The sequence below is a fragment of the Gracilinanus agilis genome, chromosome 4 (assembly GCF_016433145.1).
Source record: "Gracilinanus agilis isolate LMUSP501 chromosome 4, AgileGrace, whole genome shotgun sequence".
Lineage (NCBI taxonomy): Eukaryota > Metazoa > Chordata > Mammalia > Didelphimorphia > Didelphidae > Gracilinanus > Gracilinanus agilis.
This window is the reverse complement of record NC_058133.1, coordinates 12,319,174-12,332,071: the sequence shown is the minus strand read 5'-3', so window position 1 is coordinate 12,332,071 and position 12,898 is coordinate 12,319,174. Positions and strand designations below refer to the sequence as shown.

Sequence of the window (12,898 nt, the reverse complement as noted above, 5' to 3'; positions counted from 1 at the left end):
ATATATATATATATATATATATATATATATATATATATAGTAGAAGACTGTCTCTTGAGTCGGAGGATTTGTGTTCAAAACCCAATATTGATGTACAATTATTATGCGGCCTTTGACAAGCCACAACCTCCCTGGGTCTTAGTTTCCTTCTTTATTAAATGAGGAAATTGGGACTAGATGGTCTCTGAGACCCCTTCTAGCTTTCTGTTTGCGTCTCTCAGTAAAGATGATAACGGATGGTATTTGTCACGTTCTTATCTTGATTCCAAATTACCTTCCAATATTGTTGGACTAAGAGCAGCTAGGTGGCCCAGTGAATCAAGTGCCAGGTCTGGAGTCAGGAAGACTATCTTTCTGAGTTCATATCTGGCCTTAGACACTTACTAGCTATGTGACCCTGGAAAAGTCACTAACCCTGTTTGACTCAGTTTCCACATCTGTCAAATGAGCTGGAGAAGGAAATGGCAGACCACTCTGTCTTTTCCAAGAAAACCTTAGATAGGGTCATAAAGAGTCAGACCTGACTAAAATGACTGAACAACAGATGGTTGGACCAATATGCAGATTCACCAACAATGCATTAGTATGTTTTCATTTTTCTTATATAGCACCTTCAGCATTGATTATTCCTATCTTCTTCTTCTTTTTTAAAAATAAATCTTTGGCCATTTGCTAAGCCTAAGAGGAAACCATGTAAGTTTTTTAAAATTGTATTTCTCTTCTTCCTTATCTTTTGGAACATCCTTTTCAATGGTTGTTAATGGTTTGCAATTATCAAGAACAGTTTGTATCCATTGACTAATAATCCATTAGAGAATTCAATTTTTAATCTTCAGTGTTTGTGATAGTTATCTTTTTATCTTGGCTATCAGATCCTTATCTGGAGAAGGCACCATGAAATCTTATGCTTAATGATTCGGTTTGTTATGTGGGGCTGAGCATCCTAGAGAACAAAAATAGCTTGCTTTGATAGAATTTTCCTTTTTAAAAATGCCTTTATGGTATTTTTTCTTTAGACAATACACATGCTTAAAAATTCCTAATTACACGTTTGCTTAATGGTATGCAATTATATGTCAAGTAAATATATAATTATAGATGGCTTTAAGTATATATTATTTACTTGATCAAATTAATGACTTGGGAGCTATTAGCATATTTAGCCAAACATGACTTGTCTGATTTTTGGTCCTTAAGTCACTCGTCATATGGGAATTGCAACTGAATACCCTTAAAGCTATTTTTAAAGGTAGGATCATAGATATTAGAACTAAAAGGAACCTTAGAGATTATCTAAGTCAACTCCCTCTTTTTATAGCTGAGGAGTCTGAATCCAGAATAGAGGAAATCTCTTGCTTGAGGTCACATAGTTAAATAATGACAGAGCTATTGCTCCATCTCAAGCCTTCCATCTCTCAGTGGAATTTTTTTTCCTGCTCCATCAGGGATATTTTTATTTAAAAAAATGTCAAGGAAAAGAAATTTCAGTTTCTTTTGTGGTGTTACACTATTCCTTTGTTCCATTCTCTTTCCTGCCTCACCTGCGCATAATTCAGCCAGGAATAACAGATCATTCAAAACTGGACAATCCCAGATCCTTTGTATGCAGCATGGATGGGATTCTGTTTGATATTTTCATATTCCCTTTTGGGAGAGGTGATAGCAAGGTCTGGAATCTTGCCACATTTCTCACTGTTTATTACTTCATCTGGTCTTCTCTCCCTGGCCCCCTCCCCTCGCCCCCATCTTTATTTATGAAGAAACACATCCAATACTATAATGTTGGGGAGGGGGAAGGGAATTAGCACACTTTAAGTGTCTACTATGTGCCAGGCACTGTGCTATGAACTTTCAAATATGATCTCTTTTGGTCTTCACAACCACCCTAGTAACCCCTGGGTAGTTCCCACAGTCCTACAGTAGAATGGAGCAATGCTACCGCTCTTTGATGGTGAAAAGAAAGTCATAAAAACCTTTCTGGATCTTTTCCATTTTTCATCTGGTGCATATCTTCTTTCCAGACTGAAATTTGAGAAAGGGACAATCTGGAAAAAATAGGATCCCTTCCAGCTGCAAAATGTTTGTGGTCTAATGTCCCTCTCCCCGGTTTCTAAGTTAAACCCATACAGCAGTGATATCCAAAGTGGGCGCCACCGCCCCCTGGTGGGTGCTGCAGTGATCCATGGAGGCGGTGATGGCCACAGGAACATTTATCTTTCCTATTCATTGCTATTAAAATTTTTAAAAATTAATTTCCAGGGGGCTGAGTCATATTTTTTCTGGAAAGGGGGCGGGAGGCCAAAAAAGTTTGGGAACTCCTGCCATACGGGGAATGACCTGGCTAACTCTGCCTTCTTAGGAAATAGTAAGATCAAGGAATAACTAGTGAATGGCCTATCTGGTTCATTATTAGCAGCTACTCCCACTCCTCACCCATACCAAGAAAACTCAAAGCCCCAGCATGGTGGCTATGGACTCTTCATAGAGCTTTCTTCATGGGAAGACATGTAGACTTGAGGAAAACACCATCAGTGAGAACACAGATCCTGGAGATGGTTGGAATATGTTTAGTATTTTTTTAAACCTTCCATCCTAAGATCCATCCTTATTATTGATTCCAGGGCACAAGAGCAGTGAGGACTAGACAATGGAGACTGAGTGACTTGCCCAGGGTCACACAGCTAAGAAGTGTCTGTGGCCAGATTTGGACCTAGGCCCTTCCATCTCCAGGCCTGGCTTTCAATCCACTGCACCATCTAGCTGTTCTTTATGCCTAGTATTTTTGACTGCCTACTTGCCTTATCTAATTGTGCTTTGCTTTGTTGATTTAATGCATTTACATTTTGCAAGAGGAAGGAAAACGCTGCTGACCTTCAGCTGTAGAGGGAGGGGGGAGGGATGGCAGCAGAGGAAAGGATTCCAATTGGATTCAGCTCAGAATCATCCCAGGAATGGAGAAGCAGAATGCGTCGGATCAGCTGTATTAATGCCAGTTACCATCGTCATCGCCATCGCCATCATCTTGATCCTCATCGCCATCATCAGCATCCTCATTCTCATCGCCATCATCATCATCCTCATCGCCATCATCATCATCCTTATCACCATCGCCATCATCATCCTCATCGCCATCATCATCATCATCATCCTCATCGCCATCATCTTCATCCTCATCGCCATCATCATCCTCATCGCCATCATCATCATCCTCATCGCCATTATTCTAGCTGTTGACCTTGCCATAGCGTTTTGCCTCTTCCACCCCAGCTGGACCTCTAGACCTCCCCTCCGGGGCTGGGAGGTGGCGAGCCAGAATTACACGATTCCCGTTTTCCAGATGGGGACTTGGGGAGAGGAAAAGACTTGCTGTGCTGGTCAGCGGCAGAGCCGAGGCCAGAAGCGAGGTCTTCTCCCCGTCAGCCCTCGAGACCTCTTCTACCATCTGCCACCGCCGGGGTTCCCAACAGCCTTGAGGAGGCCGCAAGCTGCGGGTTTGGAAGCACAATTCGCTCGGAACATGCCTGCAGTGCCCCAGCTCTGTTCTCAGGCCCTGGGCGTACCCGCGGGCGCTTATTTCTTTCCACCTTGGGGTGCGGGTGACGGTTTGAAGGGGTTTTCTGGGCATCAGTCCTCATCCCCATTTCTGTCTCCTTCTCACCTTTCTCCTCATGGAGGTGGGCCTGGGATGAGTAGCTTCTTGCTGTCATCCATTCTCTGATGCTCAGTCATCAGGGAGTCAAGAACACGGACACAGGGAGAAACTGATTGGTTTTTGGAATGAAATCCAGGGTTCAAGCTACTCTTTTGTCGACTCCCGGGAAGTACCTTCTGGTCCAATCTAGTATCAGGCAGGAGGATGGGGATGAGCCACACTGCCTTCTCTATCTTGCAACTCTTTCATTCCATATACTTTGGATGTTATAAATATTCAGTATGATGACTGCTACGAAAAATATTTTTTAAGCCCTTACTTGCCCTCTTAGAGTCAATTCTGTCTATTGGTTCCAGGACAGAAGAGCTGAAAGGACTAGGCAATAGGGGTTAAGTGACTTGTCCAGGGTCATACGGTTAGGAAGGTCACATTTGAACCCAGGATCTCCCATCTCTAGGCTTGGCTCTCAATCCACTGAGCCACTTAGCTGCCCTCTGAAAAAACATTCTTGAATGTTTGTGGGTCCTTGGAAGGTCCAGATGATTTATTGTTGACAGTTTTATCCTTGAAAAATACTCTGACTCCATGCTGAAGTCAGTAGTATAGTCAGACTATACTAGTGTGTTGAATTCTCATAAATTCTCGTGAATAAATGCTCATCTTTTGAGGTTCGTATCTGAGTTATTCGAATGTTGTGAAGGCCAAGTAACACAGCATTGATGATGCAGGTTTAGAGTCAGGAAGACCTGAGTTCAAAGAAGCCTTTTATTAGACCCTTTTAGGGCAGGGTCCCTGGCACATAGTAGGCATGTAATAAGTGTTTATTCCCCCTTCTGGATCAATGTACTACGCGATGTAGCTGCCTACAGTCACCATGGCAGAAAACAACCCCCAAACTCTCTCTACTCCCGCCTTCTCCTACCTCTTCCCTTTCCCTCACTCTCGTGTTCCTCTTTTCCTTGTTTTCTCTCCTCTGATTTCCTTCCCTGGATAGAAAACTATTACGAGAAGAATTTAGGCACGTGACCTAGACCCACACCAGCTGGTGTCCCCCAATGGACTGGCCATTTATCCAGGAACAACACTCACATCTTTGTTATGGTCCGTCCCCAGGTCTCAGAATGCAGTTGGCCAATGCGACAGGCCCCGAGCCTTCACAATCTCTACGCTGTGTGTAAAAACATGCACAATTGGCTTCAACAGAACCCCAAGAATGTCTGTGTCATCCACTGCATGGTAAGTCCCCCCGAAGCAGCATGTTTCTCCTGTCCCTTTGTGAGAATCTCCGCTGGTGTTGGTCTGTCCCTGCGCAACAGAGCCCTCTCTCCCTGCCCTTTCACTTTGGGGGCCCAGATTGCCCTTTACTCCAACTTTGGGTCTCCAGATCCCCAGAGAAAGGTGTTCCTAAATGCTCACTGAAGCACGGATCTTCCCAGAGCATCCTCTCTTGTGCCGCGCCTCTCCTCCTCCAGGAGGAGAAGTCCTACCTCTGCTATTTAGTAGTGACAACTCTCTAAGCTGGAAGAGATCTGTGGCAGCAGATGCTTATGGGTCAGAGGAGGTTACTGGACATTTCCTTCACTCTCCATGACTCTCCCCAACGGGCAGAAGCCATGATCGATTCTAGAGAATGGAATCCTTTAGCAATACCCTTCAAGAACAATGGCTCCATTGATGCTAAAATGGCAAACCATTTTGAGGATTCTATTGAGCCCTAATGATATCAGAGCAATTCAATATATAGGTGGGAGCAGACATTTTAGACCTGGAAAAAAACCCCAAACCTTAGAAGTTCACTTGTTCAATCCATTGATATTTACAGATCAGGAAACCGAGCTCTAGAGAGGTTAATTGTCTTGCTAAAAGTCAAACAGGGAGTAGGTCACAGAGCTGGGATTTGAACCCAGAACCTTAGACTCCAACTCCAGCACTCTTTCCACTGGCCTACTAGACCTGGATTCCAATCTCACCTTTGCCACTGGCTAACTGATGATTCTGGAAGTTAATTACTTCACCCCTCAAATTATTCTTTTTCATTTCTTTATCTATAAAATGAGATTCTTGGACAACATGAGGTCATTCTAATGGAGCTTCAAGCTCGAAAATCCTCTCATCCCATTGGTATCAGATTAACAAAGTGGTTTCTTCACAGATGCCTTCAGAAGAGGGTGGTGCAATTAGCCTTTATTTTTCAGTTGAATAAGCTGAGGCTGAGACAGGTTAGGAGAATTACCCAAGGACCTAAGAACTACTAAATAGCAGAGGTAGGACTTCAGCCCATGTCTGGAGTGTTGATCGTGTCCCAGGCTAGATACCATCATTGAAGGATGATATCCATCAATAGAGAGTGTCCGAGGAACCCAACGGAATAGCAAAAGGCTTTTGATCAGTTCAAGCCATATGAAGACTGGTTAAAGGAACTGGAGATGTTTAGCCTGGAGGAGAGGAGCTTCACACCCCCTCTTCAGGCCCTCTATAATGTGACTGTCTTCCTGTGTATGGAGAAGGTGATTAAACTTGTTCTATTTGACCCCAGAGGGCAGAACCGGAGCTGGGAGTAGAAGGTGCAGGGAAGTAGATTTAGCCTAGATGTCAGGAAAAAACTTCCTAATGAGCTGGAGAGGTGGGGGGGTTCTCACTCATTGGAGGTCTTCAAGAGGAGACAGGATGGCTATCTGGCACGTCTGTGATACTGAAGATTCCATTCATGTATGTATTCAACTAGCCGGCCATTCAAGGTCTCTCCATCTCCAAAGTTGTTATCTATAGATAATAGACTTCCTGGAGACTTTGACACTGAGTGGGGTCCACCTTTTTTAAGATAGATAGGAAGCCGAGAAGGGAAAGGAAGGCGTTCTAGGGATAGGATTCCTTCGGAGCGATGGAGCACCATTCTTTCTCTCCTCCATAAATGTCCAGATGCTTGAGCAATCCAGTTGGACTGCAGTCAAGAATGTATAAGCAAATAATATTAAATAAAGCTAATGGATAGGAAGGAGTTATTCAATTGTGGGGGCCTTTGGTTGTCATGCAAGGGGCTCTGAACTTTACTCAGTAGACAATGGGGAGCCAAAGATGATATTTGAGCAAAGGAGTAGGAAGACCAGATTTTGTATTAGGACGATCAAGACCTTTTTGTTACTCCCATATTGTGCCATATCATTTATTTTAGCCTCTGTTCAGGGACAATCCTAGTCACTGCATACCCGAATACTAGAATAATATATCTGTGTGGCCATTATGCTAGTCTCTACCCACCACACCATGCAAATGGCAAATTTTCTGATACTCTCATGAGTGCCTCATCTAAGTGCTATGGTGAAAGCATTTAAGTCAGGGGGCATGGCTGCCATTTTGGTGGAATGATTCTAGATGGCCACTAGTTAATAGCTCAGTGCTGAGATGAATACCATAAGTATTATTTTTCTTTACACCCTTACCTTCCATCTTAGAATCAATACTCTATATTGGTTAAGAGTGGCCAGGGCTAGGCAATGGGGGTCAAGGGACTTGCCCAGGGTCACACAGCTAGGAAGTGTCTGAGGTCAGATCTGAACCCGGGATCTCCCATTTCTGGGCCTGCTTCTCAATCCACTGAGTCACCCAGCCACCCCTGCGACTCTTCTTTTTCACTTGGCAGCATGGGATAGTGAATCAGGAGAAACTTGACTTCAGACCTTCCTGAGCCTAGTTATAGGACCATGGACAGCTTATTTCATCTTTTTGGAAGCCTCAACTTCCTCATTTGAAAAAAATAATTTTTTAAAAACAGATTTGGGATTTTATTGCTTATAATAAATCCTGATGTAGAGAGAGTTTTCTCATCTAGAAGACAAGGCTATGTTGAGGTTCAAATGCACTTGAGTAAACCAAATGCTTTGCCAAACTTGAAGTGCAATGCCAATATCAGCTATTATTATTCTGAAGTAAGTTTATCCCTACTTTCCTTGATACTTTGGGCGAGGGAGGAGATGAGCTATAACTCTGGGAACCTAGAATGGGAGAGAAACTGGAGAAAGAGTTCCCCTTAACTCCTTCTCTCCCTTTTCGCAATTCTCATGATTAAAGCAAGAACATCTGGCATCTCGCTAGGGCTCAATGGATTTGCACAGAGCAAGTATGTCAGATCAAAGAAGGACCACAGCCAGATCAAAGATCAAGGAAGCCACAGGCAAATACAGAAGGGCAACAAGACCTGAAAGGACCATCTTCTGCTTGCCCATTACGCCCACAGCCTTCTACCCAACCCCCAGGCCTTCTCCTGAATTCCCACTGGCATTCATCAGTTGCTGCTTTCATATTTTTCCTCACTCCATTTCCCTCTCCTATGCCTTTCTTTCTTTAAAGGGACACCATCGTGCTTCCACTCAGTCTGGTTTGTCCCCTGGGTGCAATTTCGGGCTCTTCCCTCTCCCGTCCCTCCCAACATCATTAGGGCAGTCAGGCAGGGTAAGGCTTCAGTTGGTCTTGGAGTCACGAATTCGGATTTCAGATTCTTCTTCTGACACTTGCTCTGTGGGACCCTGGGCAATCGGTCAGTCATTCGACAAGTATTTCTTTGGCATTTGCTCTGTGCCAGACCTTATCTTAAGCACTGACTGAAGGCAAAAACCCTGTCCTTGACCTTAAAGAGTAGGGGGAGAAGACATGTACAGACCTTGCACACACACACGTGATCATTTGTTTCCTCCTCTATAAAATGGGTGAGCTGGACATGATGAGATCAAAGGCTCCTTTGAGCACTAGCTCTGGGACTGCCTGATCTTGGCCTCTCCTACATCTACCTTGCCACTGTTACATTTAATCAAATGTTATACATCTAACCATGCCAACCCAATGGATTGAGCATTGCAAGAGATGTTCAGTTGGGATGAAGGAGCTAAGTGCTCCACTGGATAGGTCATTGGCCAAGAGTCAGGAAGAGCTGAATTCTAGGCTGGCCTTTGATACTTACTTGCTGTGTGTCCTTTGGTCAGTCACTTAAGCTCTTTCTGCCTCGGGTTTCTCATCTGCAAAATGGGAATATTAACCACACCCACCACCTAGATTTTTCTATGGCACAAAATGAGAATTAATCACACCTAAAAGAGCTATATTAATGCTACCAGTTATTAGACAAAATATGTTTCTTTTCTAGGGATTATAGTCTAGCAGGAGGATAATAACAACAACTAATGTATAGGGTTTTGAGGTTGCAAAGTGCTTGCATCAATTTGAGCATTTAATCCTAACCTATTAGCCCTGTGATGTAGGTGCTATTTATTATTTCCATTCTGCAGATGAGAAAACTGAGGCGGCCAGAGGTGAAATGAGTCACACAGATGATAAGTGACTAAGTCTGGATTTGAACTCAGTTCTTCCTGATCTCAGGTCCAGCACTGCATCCAGTGGATTAGCCAGTTACAAACAGAGATAATTCAATGACACCATATTATATGTTAATGGCGTTAGATAATTATAAAGCATAATGCAGGGTCAAAATTTGAACCCTGTTCTTCTGAGTCTGCCCACATCCCTTTAGCTTTTATCCTGGCACCCTTAATGAATGCCAAATGTTCTTGCTTAGAGGAAGGAAGTCGCCATCACTGTGTCACACTGACTCTGACGGATGGTTTTCAGTTGAGTAACAGCATTAGGAGAGAGCCAAAGTCCAGACTGGGGAGAGGGAACCAACCCCCTTACGTGACTTTAGGGCTCGCTCCAGGTGCACCTGGCGTACATCCCGTGATCCCCAAAGAGCTGGCAGATGGGGTTACAGAGGGATCGTGAATCCCTTCGAGGAATCCAGGAAGATGAGACTGTAGGGACTGGACTTGGACTTTGAGGCTGATCAGAGCTGAAACTGGGGTGGGGGGGACAGATTGGGGCACAGCTCTAGAGTGCCAGATTCAGAGGGCGTCCATACCTTTGCAGCCTTTTAATGGCTGGGCTGAATTCCTCCCCCCTTCTACGTTCTTTTCCTCCTTTCTCTTCCTCCTTGCCACGAAAGCCTCGGGCCGGGCCCTTTGGTCTGTGTCTTCTCCCCAGCCAGCCTGCTGGCTTGTCCAGGGAGCATGGATTCTTGGCTGCTGGTCCCCAACAAGACTTCAGGACAAATTCAGCAGCAGATGCATTAGAGCCACTTAGTTAGTCAATGCATGTGTGACCGTTAGGGGTTTGCTAAGGACGAGCCAGACCAAACTGATCTTAAATCCTTGGTTGTTGGATAAGCTCACGATGATGGAGAATTCCCCGTTAAGGAAGCTCCCGGGCCCGATCCAGGCTGGCACCGTCCCTGCCCCGTATAACCCTTAGAGAGTTACCCAAGAGGGCTGAGCCGAGATATGAGAGTATCACCGCACATACCAATTGACCAAGGATGCTTAGGCCTCCTTGTCTGTCCTGATGTCAGCAAGAGAGCGGATGAAGGCTCTCCTCATAGCCTTGAGGAAAGCCCCAAGACATCAGGCTCTGATGGCAGTAGGTAACGGAACTCAGAATCGATGGAGCGATTAGACCTTAAGAGTTTGCTTCATGGGTCAAGGGGCCATTCATTCATGTCTGAACCCAAGTTCTCCTGCCTCCGTGCTCTGTGGCATCCCCTCGTGTTCTCCAATAATCCTCAACTTGCCGGGAGTTGCCTCTTTATCATCAATAATACAATCGGAAAAGTCAAAGATGGGGAGAAGGCTGGATACTAGTTTATAGAGGGGGAGAAATTTAATTTTTAAGCTATGAATTTAATGTATAATCCATTACATTATGACCTTCTTTTTTTTTTAAACCCTTAACTTCTGTGTATTGGCTCCTAGGTGGAAGATTGGTAAGGGTGGGCAATGGGGGTCAGGTGACTTGCCCAGGGTCACACAGCTGGGAAGTGTCTGAGGCCAGATTTGAACCCAGGACCTCCTGTCTCTAGGCCTGACTCTCAATCCACTGAGCTACCCAGCTGCCCCAAGATTATGACCTTCTTAAAGGCAAGGACTTTCTTTTGCCTCTTTTTTTGTCCCCAGTACTTAGCATAGTGGCTGGCCCATAGTAGGTATTTAAGAAAGATTGATTTTAGGGGGCTAAAGTATCAGTAGGATGGGGATATCCCAAATGCCCATTGATGCTGAGGCTTTGCTAAGAGCATCCAGAAGGAGGTAGTGATAAACTCTCTGCACCCTGAAGGATTTCGATTTTACTGCGTACTATCCTAAAGCCCAGAACAAAGACCAATGGGTATGTTCTCCATGAAAGAACTTTCCTCATTGGGACTGCCTAAAATATAATTCATTGGGCCACCTGCCTCCGGGGTTCGTCTTCCAGTTTTGGGGTGTCACAGTTTCTCAGCCCAAAATACGAGACGAGGCGCTCGCCGAGACGTGGAACGCGGAGCAGCCGCCACCGCGGCCCCCGCGTTTCCTCATAACCTGTTTTTGCCTTTTGTTTGACAGGATGGACGTGCTGCCTCGGCAGTTCTGGTTAGTGCAATGTTTTGTTTCTGTCATCTCTTCTCTAATCCAGTCCCTGCTATTCAGTTGCTAAATGCAAAGCGACCCGGAATCGGACTTTGGCCATCCCATAGGAGGTAGAGTATGTCGGTTCCAAGGTTGGCCGGAATGTGGTCACTTGTCTTGTGTGCCGTGTGAACGCTGCCAGCCCTCGTGCCTTGCCTTGTTTGAATCAGTCCCTGAGAGCTGGCTTGGACTCTGGGAAGTGCAGTTCTGCCCACAAGAATAGGCTGGGCTTGGGGGGCCTTCAGGGTGACCACAGTGGGCATCGTGTGTGAACCAGGAGAGCTGAGGTGTGGAAGATGGTGCTCGTAACTGGGCAGACCGCCCATAGCAGAGGACGAAAATGCCTGCTTCCACGTAGAATGACAACACGTTTAATGGGCTTCTTCTTAGCCCAGAAATACCAGAATGGCCAAAGACAGCAGAAAAGAAAATGGATGAACTAAATTTGCTTTTAGAAATGTATATACTAGGCAAGACGCACACGCACACTCACAAATGATTCCCAATGAATCGAGCTGGATCCCGGGCAGCGCAACCAATGAATCCTCTGAAGTGGTATTTTCACTTAGCTGGATTTTATTATGTTATATATTATTTTATTATTATTATATTATTTTAATATAATAGTATATATTATTATAGTTATGATTATAGTTTATATGTATAATATACTATATATTATACATATAAACTATAATTATATATATAATATATATAATTTGAGATTTTATTGTATATATTATCATTATAATATAATATAATATATTATCATTATATATTATATATATAATAAAATCTCAAAGTATATCTTACATAATGATAACATTTCATATTTTGGATAATTATACCTTCCTCTGCATTCAGATACACACGACCACTCTTTCTAATTCACACAAATCAGGCCTTGGCTATACTTTCTAAATTCTAGAGCACTCTAGCCCCATCATCTCATTTGATCTATGCAGCAACCCTTTGATGGAGGTCATGGGGATGTCGTCATTCCCAGTTTACAGCTTAAGAAATTGAGGTTTAAGGAAATTCAAATTCGTGCCGGGCCAAAGAACTACAAAGGGACAGCTTAGCTCAGTACCCGGCACATGGCAAATGTTTAATAAACACTAGCTGACTGACTGATTGATTGATTGGCAAAGCTGGGACTTTCTTATATGGCTTCTCAACCTAATTTTCCATCTGAATTTTCTTCTGTCTACACCAAACTCTATCTCTTAATCCCATGTCAGACTCTCATTTAGGACTTCATTTATTAACCTATGAATGACTCCAGCATGTTTGATGGAGTCTGCATGTCAAATTGATGGAAGATCACAGATGGATGTAGAGGAAAGGATGGGTTGTGACTTCCACTGATTCTATGTTTAATCATTGTATTCTGACTTCTCTCTGATCTTCCTTCCTCCTTAGAATTGAAGCCTTTTTGAGAGCAGGGATGATTTTTGCATTTTCTTTGTATTCCCACCACCTAGAACAGTTATTGCCAAGTAAAGGCTTATTGATTAATTAGCTATTTATTATAATTATATACATGTATATAATTATAATTATTATAATTATGCTGAGTCTGGGCAAAGTCAGGAGGATAGATTCACATCAGCAAGGTTACAACTCCAGAGGAATTCTGGAACCTCAATTCTGGGTAGAAATACAACAATATTACCATTTAAATGACCTTCGTTTCCTTGGATCCATTAGTATTTTGGATGGCCAGTGTACGCCTCCTCCAGGGCGCCATTTTGGTATGGGAGTG

General features: G+C 43.8%; 1 protein-coding gene across 1 annotated transcript in view; it reads left to right on the top strand.

Moving 5' to 3' along the window:
- DNAJC6 (DnaJ heat shock protein family (Hsp40) member C6) overlaps window positions 1-12,898 on the top strand; it is a 121,791-nt gene that overhangs the window by 69,045 nt on the left and 39,848 nt on the right. Inside the window, exons 5-6 of the mRNA XM_044674765.1 lie at window positions 4,766-4,888; window positions 11,071-11,204. Coding sequence (XP_044530700.1) covers window positions 4,766-4,888; window positions 11,071-11,204 — 257 coding nt within the window. The remainder of the gene's footprint in view (window positions 1-4,765; window positions 4,889-11,070; window positions 11,205-12,898) is intronic.